Here is a 20651-nt window from a genome sequence, read left to right on the forward strand (position 1 = left end):
AGCAAAAATACCCATATAAATAAACACTAATCATTTTTATGTTATATTTCAGGCAAAACAAACCAATTCCCAACATAACTACAATTGAAAATTAGCTGGAATCTGCTATATTTCTGTCATTTATTGCACTAATGGCAATAAAATATTACAGTGTCCAGGCACTAACAGAACTAAATTGCTACCAGCATATAATTTAACATAATAAATCCAGCATCAAACTCCATAATAGTACAGTACTATATGGGTAAATGTACAACAGAGAATAGTACTTTGGTGTGTAGTTAATACAAAGATTTGTGCAATTTTAAGTTCAACTCTCTGTATCTATAAATGCATTATGATGCTTGTTCATCATCTGAAACTGGTTGCTAGAGCCACTTAAATAAATTTCAAATTGGTGATCCTACATTAGACAAATAAAATTCACCTAAACAAATGTTAAGCACCATAACTAGTTTACACACATATTCTGCTAATAGCACCCTAAAGGCCGAGATATTGTGTTTTCAGTTCTATACAGTGACTTTGGGTTATCTGCCTTATTTTCTGCTGAAGTGATAAGTTTTATTCAGAGCTTTGTTCTCATTCTTAGTGTTTTTCTCCAGCAGAAGACGATGCAGGAAATATTAGCCGCTGTGGAAGACTGACAAAAAAATAATGTGTTGCATCTGTCCCAGCAGAAAACCAAACGCAACGACATTGGGACTATACAGTAATGCTAGTCTTAACAGTACTAGTATTACCATTCAACCAACTCACCAGAAAAGTAGCTGAATCGTCCCTACAATAGCAAGTAACAGACGTCATCAATTTAAGAATTCAACCTGACTCATCTTTAGTGAGATCACTGAAAAAGATTTTACCCAACAACATGTGCACTTGTCAAACTCTATAGAATCCCAGCAAACACAAATCATTTTACAGAAAACATTTAAATGCTGGGTTATATTAAGGGTATAAAAAGTTTTATAACATTCAACAAAACATTTTTGAAAACTTGATGCAAAAATTTCTAAACAGAATGTTATTTATGTGTTGAAAAAATATTTTGCAAAAATGTTTGCCCATGACCTTTATATATTCCGACATTTAAATGTTATTACAACGTTTTGAACAAACGTTTCAAGGACATTTTTGTGTTTGCTGAGATGGCAAGTTTTCAAATCAAATAGAAGTATTTTAAAAGTTAAAAAAAAAAACCCAAATGACATGTTCAGGGCATTTTGCCTAATAAAAAGATTCAAAATATTCTTCAAATAGAATCTGTTTACAAGCAAAATGAAATCAATAATATCATTATTCCTTCAAAGTTACTTTGAAAATATAAAAACACACATGCATCTTACATCTTTGGTTTTGGTACACCTTCAAGAAACAAATTGTATCAAAGTTCAAACATGCAGCACTACACTCGGTTTCAGAGAAGAACGTCAGTCCCTTTCTCACATTGATGCGAGCACCCTGTTAATAATCGACATACACCAAACTTTTTTTGTGCCAACCAACGTTTTGACGCATAATCGGCCAATCAAATCACAGCGTCTGTTGTTATGATAGTCAGACGATTGAATCAGCCAATCAGAACCCCACTTCCATGTTTGCACTGCGTACACTCCCAAAACTTAAACAAGTGCCATTCTTCTTTGACAGAAAATGTACATATTTGCACACCATACCAACAAACTATGCTTTCCAAACCATATATCACCAAGCTACACTTACTCCTCATGACATGTACAACCTCATATAGGACCTCTTACTCTAACATAAAATTGTATATACAGTTTTATCAAAATTTATATTAGGAAAACATATTTACATACCCTTGGCAAAAGTTGTCAATTCATTGGCTGAATACAAGAAAGTCGTAAGTGCTTTGTTATGACTATGCACGTCTTATGACCTTCCTGCATTCAACTGTCAAATGTTGTTCAGACCCTGTTCCAGCTTATGCACATATGGAATAAGTTTGTTTTGTTGAAGGAAGATGTACCATATTCATCATAACTAAAGTCCCAGAGATGCTTAATAAAAGAGGGACACTAATTATAGTCTATATATCTACCTCGAGTCACCGGCACTAACTTTGAAGTTCAGCATATGCTGCGTTGGCTTAGCATGGATTCTTGTGTGTATATATGCGGCATGTTGATCGTGCGTGTAAAAGTATGTACACGCACCAAGTAACTATAGTATAGCTATACTAAAATGCAGCAAACCTTTGACGAGCGCGACTACCGTGATGTTGCAAATTCGGCGCTAACAACGCGTACTGCGCACAGTTCATTCATAAATTTCAACTCGGCAACAACAGATCGCCTCTGCAGCCAATCAGAGACAGGTGCGTGCAACCCAGTAAATACGCGATGTATCCTTACAATACTGGCGCTCGTCAAAGGTTTACTGCATTTTAGTATAGTGCCGGTGACTCGAGATAATAAAGATGAGTTGCACACACTATGGTTTATCATGAGCCCAGGTCACTTTAATGGGGTCAAAGTTCCATAGATCAGGATGTCCCATATGAGTTACATCTTTAAAATCTGATTTGGACCACTGGAATGCTGGTTGCTGGTCATGTGTGGGACCACTCACAGCCATCAGGGAAAATGACTTGGCCATACCACTACTTGTCAGCTGCAGAAGAGAGAGAGAGAAAAGTTTTTACAATTAGTGAATAAGAAATGAGTGACCTTCATTGAATTTGTTTCATCTTATTTGTCACAAATTTAAATAGTGCTATTGTCGAGACCTTTTCTGATGTCAACATGTCAAAATAAATAAAATTTTAACATTATCATCACTTATGGTTAAGAGACTGAGCAGGGCACAAATTTGAGGGAGATACAAACCACGCTTGATGCAAATCCAGGTATTTGCCAAATGCCTACATTATACTGACATTGGCACTGTCAACTGTGATATACATAACGACCATATCTAATCATTTTATTTACTTATTTGACATTCAGTGTAAAGTACACAACCATCCAATATCTTCAATGTGTACATTTCCTTAGTATACTGTGCACTATTCTAAGTGCCGCAATAATAGCACATCTACCTATCATTTTGGAGAGGGTGTTTCTGCCAGGGATGCAAACATGCAAACATGTAAATTACATCTATAGCTGTTATAACAGTTTTTGATTTAAAATTCAACTTGAAAGTAGGCCAAATTCTGAATGATGATCATAGCAACATAATTATATTTGGACGTGCTGAACCATAGTAGGTTCATGAAGCCTAGCTGGTTAATGCTGGCAAAGTCAACTGCGAATGGACAATTTAATTCAAATGAAAAGCAAAACTAAATTTTAAAGAAACTGTTAAATATGCCCCATTTTGGAGTTTGTTTAAGTACTTCACAGACAAACAAAAGACTGCGTACATGGAATATAATCATACATCTTGGCTTACAAACGTGTATATCAAGAAAAGAAATTTGATATTTTTCAAATTTTTGATATATAACAGTCCTCGAAGTAAATTATATAAATCTAATGACATATTCTTAAAATGTATGTAGCAGGGAGGAAAAGCCGACGGTCAATTGAAAATTTTGACGTTTCATATTGAAGATATGGATTTTTTTCCCAAAAAGACCTCATTTTTTTTGGTGTTTTGGTGTTTTGGGAAAAAATCCATATCTTCAATACGAAAAGGTCCAAATTTTCAATTGATCGTCGGCTTTTCATCCCACCTACATACACTTTAAGTATAAATCATCAGATTTATAAAGTTTACTTCAAGTACTGTTAAATATCAAAAATATCAATTTTTAATGATTTGCCATAAAATGTGTATTAAATTGCGAATTTCAAAAATCTAAATTATTTGATATCAGAATGACATTCTTCAGTATTTAGAATGCAATTCGATATGTCTGATGTGCTCTAATGTCCCACAATAAATACTGTCCAAACGTTCATACCCCAGCCCTTAAAGGAAAGGAAACAGAAAAAGTACGCTGAAGTGATCCAGTCCTGGAATGGAACCCTGGACCTGAGGTTTGTAAGACCTGTGCCTTGACCATGGGACTTTATAAATAGGCAGCTTGTAAATTTGATAGAAAAGCAGTCACTCAACTCTACCTCCTTCTTGCAAGTTTCAGATACCCATTGCAGTACAGCCTAAGCAAGCAATACATTTGCCAGAAACTGTTGAAACTTTAATAACATTTGACTACTGACTCACCTTCATATCTGTGCCTCCATGGGCACGGTGTTCAAGTGCACTAAAAGGGAAAGTACCGTCAGCTGGGTTCAGATCAGAGCGGGCAGATATTGCATTTTCACCACTGTATGGTGGTGTGCAGTTGCAACGTGCCAACGGGTCATGTTTAAAGTCATTATACCTGAAAGCATTGAGAAAATAACACATTAAATATTTATATATAAATATAAATAAATTTAAAAATTAATTTTTTTATTAACTTTTAAGATTTTCGCTGACAATGGTGGCCCAAGACACACCTTATAAACCTTTAAACAACATAAAAGGAAGACACCTTATCCCAGTGTCGAGGAGCTGAAAATTACCTTTTACCAGCATTTTGGCACTTTTTGCCAATTCTTTCCATCTATGCTGGATTTTCTCCAAATGGGTACTATATTTTGTCCCTTTTGGATGCTCCTACCTACACTACTCTATATTTCATCCTTTTCTATTTTTCATCCTTCTATCTGTCTACCTTCTCTACCTTGAAACTTCCTTTCGCAACACAGCTGGTTAGGAAAGGTGAGCCAAATTAGTTGGCTTGGTAGCTTGTTTTATTGTCTGGTGTTGTTTTTGGATTGGAGCGTCCGTCCTAAGTTTCGTAGAGGAGGGGAGTTCTTATTCCACATACTAGGGTAAAGGCGCTGAATTCCAGTACTGATGGGTACATAAATCATTTCACACTGGCGGTACAGGACACAGATCCCCAGTGTGAAGGTGACAGAGTAACCCCACACGGGCATCAGGAAATGGGCGATGATGTCAATTAAATCCGGACTGTGGACTAAAAGGTTGTCCACAGACGGACATCATCGTCCATTTCCTTTTGTCGGGTAAAAGCTAGTGTGGGTGCCAGCTTGTGTTGTGTCTATTCTTACCTCTTCCTCTTCGTCTTTTCTTTCTTCCTGTCCCAATCATAGAGTTTTGTGTAGAAATGTGGATGAACCTCACTGCCTTGTGAGCGCCTCGGGAGAGGCAAAGGCTAGGGAGTAAACCTTACACAAATCCGAGTGGAGCCCCTAAAGGCGGTCTGGTGAATGAACTTCAACACCTTCCGGCAGCTCCTGCATCCAAGTTGATGCCAAACGTATTGCTTCGCTCTCCTTTGGACTACATCAACGAGGCCAAGAGGGGGACTCTGATTACTGGGCAGCTCAGAGTCTCCAAAAAAGTTGCCCATATTGGAGTAGCCTATCCCAATGGCTCTAAATCTTCATCATGGGCCAAAGAGCGGAAGAGGAAGATTTACTTCTCAACGGTCATTAGGCTGGTGTTGAACATGTCATCATTGGTCAACCTTCCAACACTGGCCAACATGTTCCAGATCAGGGGCGAACTACTACATATTGGTAGATCTCGGCTGCTGTGTGTCCAGAAATAAGCTGAAACAGGGCTGATCACCCGTAAAGCTGCTGGGACTGGACCAAAATAACTCCCAGCAAAATTCATGATTACGAAAACTACAAGCAAATCTTCGAAAATACCAAGGGTAGATGAGCGGCAGTCTACTGTTGACTTCATGACGGACCAGCGGGAACTCGGCACACCATCACAAACTGTTGGCCCTGATTATTGCCGCCTGTCTACCTTCAAACCTCTTGTAATATCTACTTATAATGTCCGTACTGTAAATCAACAAGGGAAAATGCATCAGCTATTCATGGGCTGTGCTGATGCAGGTATTGACATTGCTGGAATTCAAGAACATCGTCTCATTACACCAAGCCCAACCGATGAACTTTGGTCAGATGATAGGAACTGGGTTTTATCATTCAGTTCTGCTACCAAGCAAAGGCACGGAGGAGTTGGTCTGGTCATGTCCAAGCACATTCACAGATGTCTTAAGAGTGTTGAAGCTGTTTCGAGAGGATACTATTTGTAACATTCCATGGCAACCCTCAGCTCAGCATCACTGTTGTATATGCACCCACTGAGTGCGCAACATCTTCTGACAAGGAGGAATTCTATTCATCTCTATCTGACCACCTGGATGGTATGAAAAGACACAACATCCATCTCATCCTCGGCGATTTTAATGCCAGAATAGGAACAGACAGTCATCTTTCCCATCCTTGGGTCATTGGTCCACATTGCTACCATGATTCAACAAATGACAATGGTGAGCGTCTGGTCAACACCTGCCAGGAGTACAATCTCAGACCGGCCCAGATGAGATTCCCGCAACCCAGGAACCGTCTCTGGACTTGGACCCATCCAGCTGGATCAACCCATGCACAGCTAGATCACATACTAATAAACAGCAAGTGGGTAAATTCTCTCCGCAACTGTCGAGCATACAACTCAGTAGAAGTGGACTCCGATCATCGTATTGTGAGCATTCGTCTAGCTGCCAGTCTGCGAACTAGCAAAGGAAAACCTTGCAAGAGACCAAAATTCAACTGGAAGAAGTTGCAAGATCCTGATTCAAAAGAGGAATTTCAGCTGGAGCTATCAAACAGATTCCAGGTCTTTAGCATGGATGACACCACACCCATCTCTGACAGGTATGAGACCTTCGAAACAGCGGTCCGTGAAGTTGCCGAGAAAGTTATTGGAAAGCAAGAGCCATGCGGACTACCAAGTTGGGTATCAGATGCAACCATCAGACTTTAACTTGAAAGGGATGAGGCCAAAAAGCGGTACTCCATTTCAAAGTCTCGTCAATCTAGAGAAAGATGGAGGAACTTGAACACCAGCCTTAACAACTCCTATAAATCTGATGAGCTTGCTACCCTCAATAAGCAGATGGAAGACCTGAAGCTGGCCGACGAAATGGGGAATTATACCACCACCTGGAAAATTATACACTCGCTTTCTGGGAAGAACTCAAGGAAAGGGGTGAAAGTCAAAAGAGAGATGGATCAGCTCCAACCAGTGACCATGAACTGCTTGAGGAATGGAAGGAATATTTTAGCTCACTCCTTAACAACGACAGTGGCACAGCAGCTTCAGAACTTCCTGCACCAGCTGTTGAAGATCTTCCTATTATCACTGAGCCCCCAACTCGTGAAGAAGTAGTCAAAGCAATAGCAGCCATGAAGACCAACAAGGCAGCAGGATTGGACTGTGCTATAACTGCAGAAGCACTTCAGGGAGGAGGGGAGAGCATGATTGATATGATTCTCGAATTCTGTATGGAAGTATTCTCAACGCTGACACCACCACGTCAATGGGTTACTGAATGTAATCATTCCTCTACCAAAGAAAGGTGACCTCTCTCTCATGACAAACTACCGTGGTATTTCGCTTATGTCCATTGCCGCAAAAGTGTACAACAAGATCCTTCTGAACAGGATCCGACCCCACATTGATCCTTTCCTAAGAAGCAACCAGGCTGGCTTTAGATCTGGTCACAGCTGTGCTCAGCAAATACACATTTTGAGGAGGATCATGGAAGGCTTCAAGGAGTACCAACTTCCCTTAACAGTCACTTTTGTGGACTTCAAAAAAGCCTTCGACTCCATCAACATGTCCGTCATGTTTTCAGTGTTGCGGCATTATGGAATACCAAAGGTTGTGGTCAATGCCATCCAGGTGCTCTACAAAGACTCTAATAGTGCCGTTATGGTAGATGGGAGTATCTCAGTGCCTTTCCCAGTAACAACTGGAGTGCTTCAGGGTGATGTGTTGGCACCATTCCTGTTTATTATCCTGGTAGACTACCTTCTGATGAAATCAACTTCTGGAATTGACGCTGGAATTGTTACCTACCACGTGGGTCAAGCAGGTATCCTGCCAAGATGCTGAATGACCTGGATTTTGCTGATGATATTGCCCTGCTGGAATCTTCCATAGACCGGGCCCAGTCACAGCTTACTAGGACTGCAACTGCAGCAGCAGATCTAGGCCTTGTAATCAGCGCACCTAAGACAGAATATATGACTGCAAACTCTAACGCCCAACCAGCACTTGAAGTCTATGGTAGTACCATCAACCATGTCACAGACTTCAGGTATTTGGGTTCCAAGATGGGCTCTAGTGTTGGAGACCTAAAAGAAGAAAAGCACTAGCCTGGGCAGCTTTCTGGAAACTGGGCGCCTTTGGAGAAGCCCGTCCCTGCCAATCGAAACAAAAATCAAGCTGTTTCAGACAACGTGTGTTACGGTCTTTCTGTACGGGTGCGAGTCATGGGTAATTACCAAGGACATGGAAAACAAGATCAATGCATTTGCAACATCTTGCTACAGAGTCATGTTAAACATCAAGCGTGTGGATCGGATTCCAAACGAAACCATCTACAACCTGACCAACACCACTCCACTGGTTGCCAGAGTCAAGATTCATCAACTCAAATTTCTCGGCCATATACTGCGTCTTGAAGATGGCGAGCCTGTGAAAGAATATGCGCTTTATATTCCACCACATGGGAAGAGGAAACCGGACGGCCCGCGCACACTGTACTTACAGTATGTCCAGCACCTCCTGGGAGATACTGAAGGGATGCTGCAGCCAAACAAAATTGTTTCGCTTGCCCAAGATCGCATTAGTTGGAGAAAGCTTGTAGTCGCCTGCTCCGCAGCCGACTGATGATGATGAAACAACATTCAGGGTTGCAGGTCAATATACATGCAGACTACCCACATATAATCATCGCAACCATTATCAGCTCTCCAATACCAGTACCTTACAGGTATTAACCGAGACAATTAACCACCTAGTTCCTTGTCCAGGGGAATTTCAAATTATTTTCACAAGAAGATTTCCAACCACACTGGGCCTCAAACTCTGAACCTCTCACAATATAGTATGATGCCCTATTAACTGTACTAACTTCACAACCGGTACTGATGCACAGTAAGTGGTCAAATCTTGGTCTCATGGACTTGTGGCACTTTTATCCCAAACAAGTCATTTAATGGTAACTGACAGAGTAGTGTACCATAAGGTGACAAAAAAACCTGTTCTACCAGCCCGACTAACCCTGATATGGATCTTCGGTGTGTTTTTTGTGTGTGTCTTAGCTGCATGCAATTTCCAACAGCCGTTTTTTAGCGAAGTAGATCGATTTTGACTGAATGTTTTGAAAAAAAATCAGAATTTTTACAGCTTTTTCAAGCTTTCAATAATTTTATTCAGGTCCACATTATTTCTCTTCCGGAAAAAAAAGGAAATATTCTCGACTGATCTACCCTACTTGCCAAGTCCATCCACACGTAGAACAGGGTAAGCAAGTAAGTATGAATAACTATGAAAACAAGGCTTAATTATTTCACAGATAAATTAGAGAAAACAATTGGGTTTATTTCAGAAAACAAACAGATAAACTATTACACCTTCTGTCTAAGTTATTTAAGGGTATACGAGGTATTGTTGGTTGAATCAATATATTATTGAAAAATAACACTTTGTTGTTTTGCAAAAGTTCATTCTACAAATTGTTTGAAAACTTGCTTAATTTATTGTTGTTAATGAGTTATGTACGTTTTACAAAAGTGTTGTTGTTTCAGCTCTCTTTACAACATAACTCAAGAACCACAAGACCTACAAAAGTATATCTGTGATATTTGAATTCTTCTACACGCTCACTACAAATTGAGCAATGCAATTTTTGCTCAAGCTCACTACCATTCGCAAGATGCTGCGAACTACTTTTTTTTGGCTGCTTCAACCAACAATACATCGTATACCCTCAAATACATTTTGCTTGTCTTACCTCATTAATTTGATCATTGTTTTGATATCTTTAACTTTGGTGTGATCTCTCTTAAATATCAGGGCTCTTGGTGTCTTATCATACGTGAACCAATCTCCATATTTAGCCACCACAGCTGGCATACCACTCATATTGAAAATACTTTTAAAATATCTGAAATACAAAGTCCACAAATAAAAGGATAGATGAGAAGAAATTGAAGAGAAATTTCTAGTTTATTATGACTACTACTGTAAAGTGAAAATTGGTGGTGTTACATTAATTTCCAAAACAGCTACCACAAAAATAAGAATACCCAAATATTGCTTTTGTATATAGCTCTAAGCAAGGAGCCGATCACCGCAAACTTAACAACAACTTGTTAAACTGTTCAAAATCATAAAAATTGCTACTTTTAGAGAACCTTCTTTACAAATGAAATTGACCAATCTCTGCCAAATTTATCAGTATACTTACGGAGAATTATAACTGGGCCAGTATGTCTGGTTAGTAAGTATCCCAGTTAGATCTTCTGCAACCACATAACCTCTGTTAACAAACAACAAAAAAGTGTTGATAAACTTAAGTTGACACAAAATGACTTACATCTTCTGAGACAAGGTCTTCAACAAAACAGACTGTATCAAAATTATTGATCTCCATCTGTTTTTGGTGTTTTGAAAATCATGCCATTTCCAAATGCACCATTGGGTCCTACAGAGGACTGTGTTCTTTATATTATAACAGACTGGTCATTTGTGATTCAAACATACCATAGATCAACTTAAAATGTGACACAATCTGGCTTATTTATACTCTGTTTTTCTTTTTTTATTTACCAATGCCTAATGACTTACGGAATTTGTTCTAGTACAGCAAGTAGTCCTGATTTTGGCAGGGGTTTTCCTGGTGTGAATGTCTTGTAGTCCACTACCATCCATTGATTATTGTACCTGTATCAAGATGTCAACAAAAATGTTTTGTCCATGCACAAATTTCATAGAATGGGATTGGGATTGGGAGGGTGTTATTTCTAGCTGCCTCTGAAGCCTACAACAAGAATGACTGGCTGCTCTGGGTAAAAATCAACCCAGAGAACCAAGTATATAATTTTCAGTTCATTGGTCGAATACCATTTGCTATTTTTACCATCAAACACCATCATCTGATAGTTTCTATTATATCACTCATACATATATTCTAGACAGTTCATTGGTTGATTACCATTTATCATTTTTACATCAGCCTCTCCTTGTGATAGTTTTTGCCATCATATTGCTGCGCCGTAGTTCGCCTGCGCGTGGCCGTGCACTGATTCGTAGACTCGCCGAAATGGTCGAAATATAATTACTTGGTGAAAGATGTATTGTTCCGTTCCGGCTCGTGGAATGGAACAATCCATCTTTCAACTTGTGATTATATTTCGACCATCACACTCATAGACAGTTAATATTTGTATATCATCCCAGCAATATGTATCATGCCTTGGTCAGACACAGTATGCATGTCATGTACATTTTTTGCTAATTATATAACAACATTTACATTGAAATGTCAGGAAATACAAGCAGATATAAATACATCAACCTACATGCAAAGCAAATTGATCAATCCTACCAGATGCAAACACATTCCAATTAGACACTATCAATACACTACTTGTATTTTTACCACTTTTCTGATTGGTTGCTATAAGAGTAGTTAAGTTAATAACCTAATAGCGCCCAATCACAAAATTATGATTTTCCAAATTGCAACGACATATTTGTGTCCAATAAGGCAATATACACAGTATGTGATGCAATCAATTATAGCTAAATGAGTTTGAAGTCGATCAAAATCAAAATTCAGTTTCCAATTTCTTTACATGAGAGATTTATTTTGCTGAAAACCTTGTCATAATAAGACTTACAGTTGTAGAGATACAAGCATTTTAGTGATTACTCCGACCAATAAAATACAAAGGAAGTTGAAAACTGTATAATTATTGGCTATAACTCAAAATCAATATTCTTGACATCTGGCTTATTTTGCTTGATCATATCCAGGGACAGGCGATTTGCGCGGAAAAAAATAGCAAATTGCGCGGAATTGCGCGGAACTTGTTTTTTCAGTGCAAATCATGTATCCCTAAATTGCGCGGAAAGAAAGTTCCGCGCAAATCGCCTGTCCCTGATCATATCACATAATGTGTTCTGTTTACAACTGCAAACAAGCTTGATGGAATGAATGCGCATTAGACACCTCAAGTCATCTAGTTGTGATTATGCTTTAGTAAATGAAGGCACTATAACAACGGTTTTGAGAACAGTGTATTTAGCAGTAGGGAAACAGTGTATACTTACGTGCCACTATTATATTTCTTGAATATATCCGTCCATCCCATGGCAGTGGTAGCCAACCTGTTAGCTACTACATTACGCATCCAATCCAGTACCTGACCTTCAGGTAACACATATTTCCACAGGTCATCATTGCTGTTCCCTATGGTTGTTTCCAGTGTCACCTGAAGTAGGACAAATCAAGATCAATAAATTACAAATATTTAGGAATTTTCAACTGTTTTTGTTGTTGAAACATTACGCATAGCGGACTAAAGCTTTTCCAAGCCATTACGTGCCAATCTGTGTAATTGTATCTGGGTTTGGTTTCTCTATATCTAAATCCCAGATTTATTGACATGTTTAATTAATGAGTTGTAGAAGGTGTAAAAACACAATTGCGACATTAAATTCAGATTGCGACCAAGGACTAGCATAAATTATTTATTTTTGACGGGGAGTTTACATGGTAGTCAACTTCAAAATAAATTGTGAATTAAACTTATATGCATGCCATCATTTAAGTACTTGCATGCTTCAAATATCCATTAGTGAATTCATTTGCGTGTTCGTTTACACTGCATAAGTCGAGTTTGAATTTGATAACAGTTGCCCCAAGTCGTCATTAGAGCCCTGTAACACACAAATAAAGTTGAGTTCAAATTCGACTAAAGTCAACTTCTGGCTCTGTGTAAACAGGGTCATAGAATTTTTGGTTTCTGTAAGTGGGTGGATTGGTTAGCTGCAATCCACCAGAAACTAAAACCAATAGAAATCACAGGACAATAGACTTACCAAACCAGAACTGAGAATATAGAAATCATCACCAGAAAATAACGATCCAGGGTATCCAGAAAATGAAACAGTATGGCCTGGAATCTTCACTTTGGCTGGATAGAATAGAACATAAACATGATAAACAAGACAAGATTAACACCAACAATTTTATGGAGAACATGGGGTAGTATTTTTAAATGATTTTAATATGTGAAATTTATCCCGCATCATGTTTTGCACAATGATAAGGAGCATACTGTATTCACTATTCTACCTAATAAGCGCCCCTACATGATTTATTGATTAAATGTGTGTAAAAACCAAATCTGACTTGCAATTCATTCATCATTAGAATATGCTCCCCAAAAAGTAACTGATCTAAGTGGAGCTCAGCACTAATTAGGTCAAATACAGAATTTGATTTAATTAAAAAGTCTCTAGCCAGATTTTTTAATTGTGGGATGACATTCCAAAGCAGCATATGAATAAGAACATTATTTTTCAATATCTTTTCTCCCTGTTTCTTCCTTTCACCAAACTCCTACCCTCCCCCTTCAAACCCTGCTGGGCCTGTTTTGATGCATTAAGTCAAGTATACTCACAATTTTCTGCAGTATTGAAGGGAATTCATATTTTTCATGATTAAGTAGCATACCCCATAATGTGACCATGTGTCCTGTGACACATACAGGTCTTTGTTACCAGGCAATAGTTTGATGAGTGCTGAGCAATGTCCGAATCCAACTTTACGGTCTTTGTTTGGTTTGTTCAAGGCACTCTCAAGGTCCTCTAAGTCTCCGGAAATCTGGAAAAGCCTAGGACAATAAAAACAATGCTCATCATTAGAGATGGTATGACTATACTGAAGCATCTCACTGAAATGTGACAGTATACAATATAGAGCAGGCCTTCTCAACTATAGTTTATTTGAAGTGCCAACTGGGAAATTTTAGTGATCATGAAGTGCCAACATGTCAAGGGAGGATTTTGCGAGGTAGCGCATGCGCAACTGAACGCATAGCGGGTGGGGTCCAGGGGCTCGCCTTATGGCCCCTGGAGGGTCCAGTGTCAAAGACCCGACTGCAGGGGTCCAGTGGGCAGCAGCCCCGGAAGCTCTGAGATTTTATGGCTTATATGTGAAAAATAGAAATTTACCGTGCGTCACCAGAGCGTCACTATGTGCGCCACTTTGACTAACTCCAAGCGCCACAAGTGACGCACGTGCCACCAGTTGAGAAGGCCTGATATAGAGTATTCATTCTATTAAAACATGCACAGTGGCTATTAATCAACATAAAAAAACCCAGTAAATTATCATTCAACAAGTCTTCCTATACCTTTGTATAGGAGCCAACCATTGTTAATCCGTGATGAATCCACACTTTTAGTTTACAGTAGCACATACATGAACGCAAGCGCGCATAGCCCCATACGCCTGAATTGTTGACAGACGGACACACTGACTGACTGACAGACACACTACTCATGATGCCATAAGATCTTTTCCTTCGGGCGACTTAAAAATGACCCAAAATAGTCATCCATATGTTTCAGACCATGAAACAGATTTGCATGGGTTCATAATATCACATTTTGCTTGTAGTCACTGAGTGGGAACTTTTAAGTTAAAACATTAACCACCCATGCCCCTTTAAAAGGGGCTTGGGTGGTATAATCAATGGAACGAATATGGTACTTAAAACTTTGTATGGTTTTTTTTGCAAAGGAATCACTGAACCCCATACCTTCTAAAATATCAAACTAGCTTCAAGGATTCACCAAGTTTTAATTGTTTGAATTTGAAAATCGTCATTACAAAATTGACAATGACAGGAAACAGGAGTTTTCACAATATCTGACATTATGATCAGTCCTATAGTTAGCATATAGCATATGTATTGGTAACAGCACAAACAGATATCACATGACTTACAGGAAACCAAAGACATCATTAAGCTTCATTGAGGGGTGATCAGGTGAGTCATGATAACCATCCTGAAGGCCGTTTAACTGCTCCAATAGCAACCGAATCTACCAGGGGAAAATGAAAAGAAACTTACTTTTGTCATTTGTAGATTTCATACATTCTTTTTCATTAAAATATTATAAACATTTAGTATTTTCTCATCCTTTATGTTAATTTTGTATTTCAACTGATAATGATCATGATTGATGATGAGTTCAATGGTTAGAAATATGTCAAGGTTTAGCGATATACAAAGATACATGTATCTGAAAGTTCACATTTGTGATCTGCATTCATCTGCTGCCACAAATTGGTAGTTTGAGACCTCCTAGCTGCTGAGTACTGTTGATGTTCTTTGTTTGATGCACACAGTCATGTACAATCCAGCAGTATGTCCTTTGTGAATGTCATATTGTGCATGTTATGCCCCATTCACAAAAAAATATACTATACTGGCATACAGAAAGAATGCCCATTCAATTCACAGAGGTATATTTCTGGCATGTAAAGGTGCGCATCAAACAAAGAAAACCAATTCAGCAGCTAGGGTCTCAAAACTACCAACTTGCAACACGCTCATTTTGTGGGTGCAGCTGACCTGAACTGAAAATAGAACATTCAGGCCAAATGTTTTTTGAATAGTTTGTATATGGTTACTGTGTTTGATTTACCTGGATTAGCATTGCAAAATGCTACTCACAATTTTGGAATTGCTACTCAAATCTGAAAGCGAGTAGCATTTTTTGCTACACAAAAAAATATACGAAAATCGATCACTGGGTGCAGGTCACATTTTAGCATGACAAATACATTTAATATTACAATGAATTTGATCAGTATCAACCATTCCAAGTATTTGATTAAATGTAGCATTGAACAAATTGTTTTTTGGCAACTAATAAATGTAGGGGGCCCTAATGATTAGTTTACAGATATTAATGTTACAATGGTCCATATTTTACGACACTTTTAAAGATGCCACATTATCAATAACAGCTGCCAAATACATGTAGCAGAGAAGGATTCAGTGATGTTTTGCAAACTGTGCCGAGGAATTTAACTGGCTCTCCGGGTTTGCAGGATAGTGTTATCAATAGGCCTGCAGTGATTTTGACCCACCTTATTTCAAAAACTGATTATAATGTGGGACTAGAAAAGGACAAGTACCGGTACCAAATAGTCTAAAGATTCAAAATTGAAACTCATAACGATACATAATGTACCTCCTAGATTATCTTGATGAATATCTCAAAAAGGACCCATCAAAATTAATATTAGGCCAAGGTTTTTCTCTCAAACTCACACAAATAGCTGGGCTATGTGAAATCAGTTTTGCTGCGTAGCCATGTGCAATAAATCCAACATTTCCATGAGGCAACAAAAATTGGGCTAAAAACGCAATAAATAATAGAAATCCTACATTTACCAAAGCCTTTTTCTTTGAAAAAAAAACACATCTTATAGCAATTATCACATTTTTGGTCTTAAGTTTGAGAGACAAACTTTTTTTTTTCTTGCCCTTAAACCAAGAAACTAGAGGTGTATCAACAATTTAAATTTCTTTCTGCACTAATTTTACAAGTCATTCTACCACAATGCCATCTGTGGGTTAGAAGAGGCAATTTCCACCATGTCTGTTTTCAACAGGGTCATGTGGTATCCCTTGTATTAATATGACAACACAACTAAGATCCAAGTACCCTGCCCCTGCCACTTTTACTGTACCTGATGAAAATATGGATCACTGGAATTCTTCTTTGTCTGATCAATCATCCAGTTGATGTTGATTTCTAAGAAAGCTTCCAATCTGAGACAAAATGGTGACTTGTCAGCACAGTATTTGCCGATAGTATTCATCCAGGCCATGTAGATGAAATCTGCAGTGAGATAGCCTTCAACCAGTCCAGCAGCATAGGCTTGAATGTGATCATCATATGATCCATTTGTTGTCACTGTCAAATGTGACCACCTACAAATAACAGAGAGGTGATAAGCAATTAAACATTAATTCCTGCAAAATTGATGGTACATTCTACTAAATACGGAGGTGGAGAAGTACTTGAATAGTGCATTACATGCTATAGTTTTTCAGCGCAGTACTTCAACGGTCTGTCAATTTGGCGCAGTTTATAATGGCGTATACAGAAGTGGGTTTCTGATTGGCTAATTGAATCAATTCATCATCACATCAGCATCTCATTCGCTATGGCAACATGTGACCTAGTTCTTTTTACGCGATAATCAGACAGGGCAGATGGACACTGCTTTTTGCTGAATGGTATACCGTAGTGTAGATAAAACAAAATCTAATCCTTCAAAATCAAAATTTGAGTAAAAAACTTGGAAATGCCAATGTATTGTAAAAAAACCAATGTATAATTTTTTTTTTATAAACATGGCATTTAAGTTTGTCTCAAAGCTCCCACAGGTTTAATTAGAACATTTGTGCACTTAAGTTATACCTGAATTATCAAAAAATAATTTTAATTTTCCTTTTTTCCCATTTTACCATTGCATTGACAGTCACCAGATAAAATTTCCATGCACATTATACTTGCAGTATCGGTTTGCTCATATGTTATGATATGACATGTACCTCCTTTGTTGATTTCAATACAATCATGAAATGTGATAGGGCTCTGCCTCAGGCCGCATGATTGATTGTTCACACATACGCGTTACATAACAGCACAGTGAGCACACATGATTGGTCAATAGCCGGGCATAAACAAACATTTTTTAATGATGTTACACAAGTGTTTATTTTTTGTTTCATTTTGATGAAATAAGAATCACAAAATGTTCTAGTAAGTACAATGTATGACCACGGTTTATTCAATCCATTCATACATTTTCAAGACTAATCATTCAATCATAAAAATATATGAATGAACCGGGCAAAGTGGGCATATTAAACATTCATACACTCTCAGATAGTGAGAGCCAATCAGAGCAAGCGTTAGAAATCCAAACCATGCATTGATTGTGTATATTGTGCACTCCAGCGTACTACGCGCAGTGCTTTAGCACTTCGGGGCTCGTGCATTAGACGCATCAACATCAGCGTGTGTGCATGATTTTTGTCTAAATATCTCTTCCAACAAGTAATACTCGTTCATTTACCTATAAATCATTTATATGTTTCGCAGATTTCCTTACAAATTTAGCATACTTACGCTTGGCGTCACACATGTGTGTGGGTTAACGTTTAAAAAAGACTGGAAAGATTGAAAATATGAATGAACCTATTGTACACCCATTTGCAAAGATCGATCTTATCTTTTGCAGTGCTGATCTGGCAAAATTGGGTTCTGAAATTGAATTATCACATCAGCACCTCATTCGCCGATCAATCTGCGTGACACAGGGGTGACCTAGTTCTTTTTATTCAATTGGTCGGCAGCATTGTAATCGATAGATCTTTGCAAAAGCCTGTAAATCATGTGACCATTCATGGTAAAAAATCATGGTTTATTTTTTAATCTGCATGACTAGGGTAGTATTTTTCTGTTTAAGTTTGCGCAGCGAACCAGTCACATACCGGTACTAGGCCTAAATATGCCTGTAGAAATTTCAATTGAATGAACACAGCTTCCAGCAACTGTACACGATCCATATCGCACATTTCAAACTACACTGTACAACACAAACGCACATATAGTTTATCTAGAATAGACTAAAAGGGTAAATATAACATGACGATTTTTCGAGTACCGGTACACTTAGGGATTCAATCATGTTTCACCGTAACCGTTGTTCATACATACGCTATGTAACAGCGCGCGTGATTGGTCGAGAGCCGGGCATAAACAGCGTTTATGCCTGGTGTCCCGGATGTTTGATCGCCGGGTAGGGAAAATGCAGAAAAATCGGGTATTTTAATAACTTTCTTGTTATTATTTTGATGAAGTAAGAATCACAAAATGTTCTGGTATGTATGAACGGGGTTCATTCATATATTTTCATGACTAAACTGTTGTTTATGCCCTCAAACAACCGTTTAGTCATGAAAATATATGAATGAACCCCTAATTCATCATCCTTTTTAACAACAATGCAGCCGCGTCATCTGCGTGATGTGATGGGTCACATATTCTGTCGGTCGGACATCCGGGCATGAACCGGCTGACAATAGCACTGGTGTGAAAACAACATTCACACTCACAAGCTAGCACACTATTGTGCCAGGTTCGACTCTCTGCAAATAAAAATATGCGATAAGTTGTTTTCACTCCAATGCATGAATGGATGTGACGTGGCCCCGACCGAGAGAATTTTAATGTTAACTTTTCAAATAGCGATCAAAATCATTACATTATAATGTGCGGTTGATTAACTTAGAAAAAATACAATTGAGTCATACAGTCATTTAATAAAGGTAAACAGGAGGGGAATACTATGTTCAGAACATCATACTAATTCACTTTCCCAATGGACTACCAAAACATGCCACCTTCGATGTACAGCTGTAATTTTCTCCCAAATATGTTTCACTTACCATTTCATGTTTGCTCAAGCTTGACCAGCACATGGTGAAGAATTTATAGAATCCATTTTCAACATGTATGTTCCTTCAAAATGACAATTTCATGTCAATATTCCCAGCAGCAGCTTCCTAAATGTCCAACTTTCATGAATTGATCAGAGATGTTATCATAGCATGTTCTGACCTTTATGACAATGTGCTTGGCCAAGCCTCCCAATTGCCATATCAACTCCCAACCACACTCATTGGGAGATGGCTTCTTCCCAAATGCAGGATAGGATGTTTTTTTCCATCTCATTCCTAATTGCACTGGCTGACCTATTCTTCAATACCATCTAGTGCAGAGAATAAGAACTATGCCTCAATATGATGATAATATGCACACATGTTCCAGATAATGATGCAACATTGCACACATCATTGCACATGCATGGCATGCTATGACATGTCTTGAAATACCCTCCACTCAAGCATGCAAGCATTAACCAATGAGGAGTTAACATGTTGGCAATTTAGAAAGGGTTGCCATTTCATGCCTTTCTGAATTCTGCACACATTGGGGTGCTATGGATTAAATGCTCTGTGGACACACAGTGACTTTTTTATTGCTTGCACTGCCTTGGGCTGTATTGAGGTGTAATAATTGGAAATCATGATTTGGGGTTATGTTTTGGAATATACATTGAACATATACAGCTGAAATTTGACTGTGGATATTTAAACTTTCTTGAACAAAGTGAGTACAAATTGGGGATCATATTTTTCAGACATGGAATAAGGACTTTTAATGCAAGTTGAAAGTGGTAGGTATACAGGAATTTTTATAACTGGTGTAGTTATCATGTTTTGAAATATACACTCTTTGACAGCTCTCTCCGTGCCTGTTTGAATGCCTGGTAATACCATGTACCCATACACTAGGTATGGGTACATGATCGGACCAGGTATAGGGGAATACATACCCAGTCTTCTGTACGAGATCTGTGAAGTTTGCCCATGCAACACTATTTGCCTCAATCCTTTCAGTATTAATTTGGAAGGATTCGTTGTTTGCAAAATACTGAACAGAAGCAAATGAACTCTCCCCAGATTTCACGTGTTTCCTACATTCTAGAAGAGATAGCAGTGTAAAAAATACACACGAGATCACTACAAATCGCAGCATTTTGTGTGCTCCGCAGTAGGCTTTTTATACGAAAACAAAAACAGCTCTCATGTGATCGATGCGGAAGTGTTTACGACTTGACGACC

The 20651-nt window shown here is 38.4% G+C and overlaps 1 protein-coding gene across 1 annotated transcript; it reads right to left on the bottom strand.

The window, feature by feature from the left end:
* Positions 1-106: 106 nt before the first annotated feature.
* LOC140155962 (putative phospholipase B-like 2) lies at positions 107-20638 on the bottom strand. Its single transcript, XM_072178998.1, is given in 12 exon segments — positions 107-2637; positions 4198-4357; positions 9872-10024; positions 10328-10399; positions 10708-10803; positions 12196-12356; positions 12967-13061; positions 13547-13606; positions 13609-13763; positions 14882-14979; positions 16640-16883; positions 20363-20638. Coding segments are annotated over 12 exon segments (1677 nt in total). The 5' UTR covers positions 20566-20638; the 3' UTR covers positions 107-2457.
* Positions 20639-20651: the final 13 nt, after the last annotated feature.

Source organism: Amphiura filiformis, chromosome 6 (assembly GCF_039555335.1).
Source record: "Amphiura filiformis chromosome 6, Afil_fr2py, whole genome shotgun sequence".
NCBI classification, from domain to species: domain Eukaryota; kingdom Metazoa; phylum Echinodermata; class Ophiuroidea; order Amphilepidida; family Amphiuridae; genus Amphiura; species Amphiura filiformis.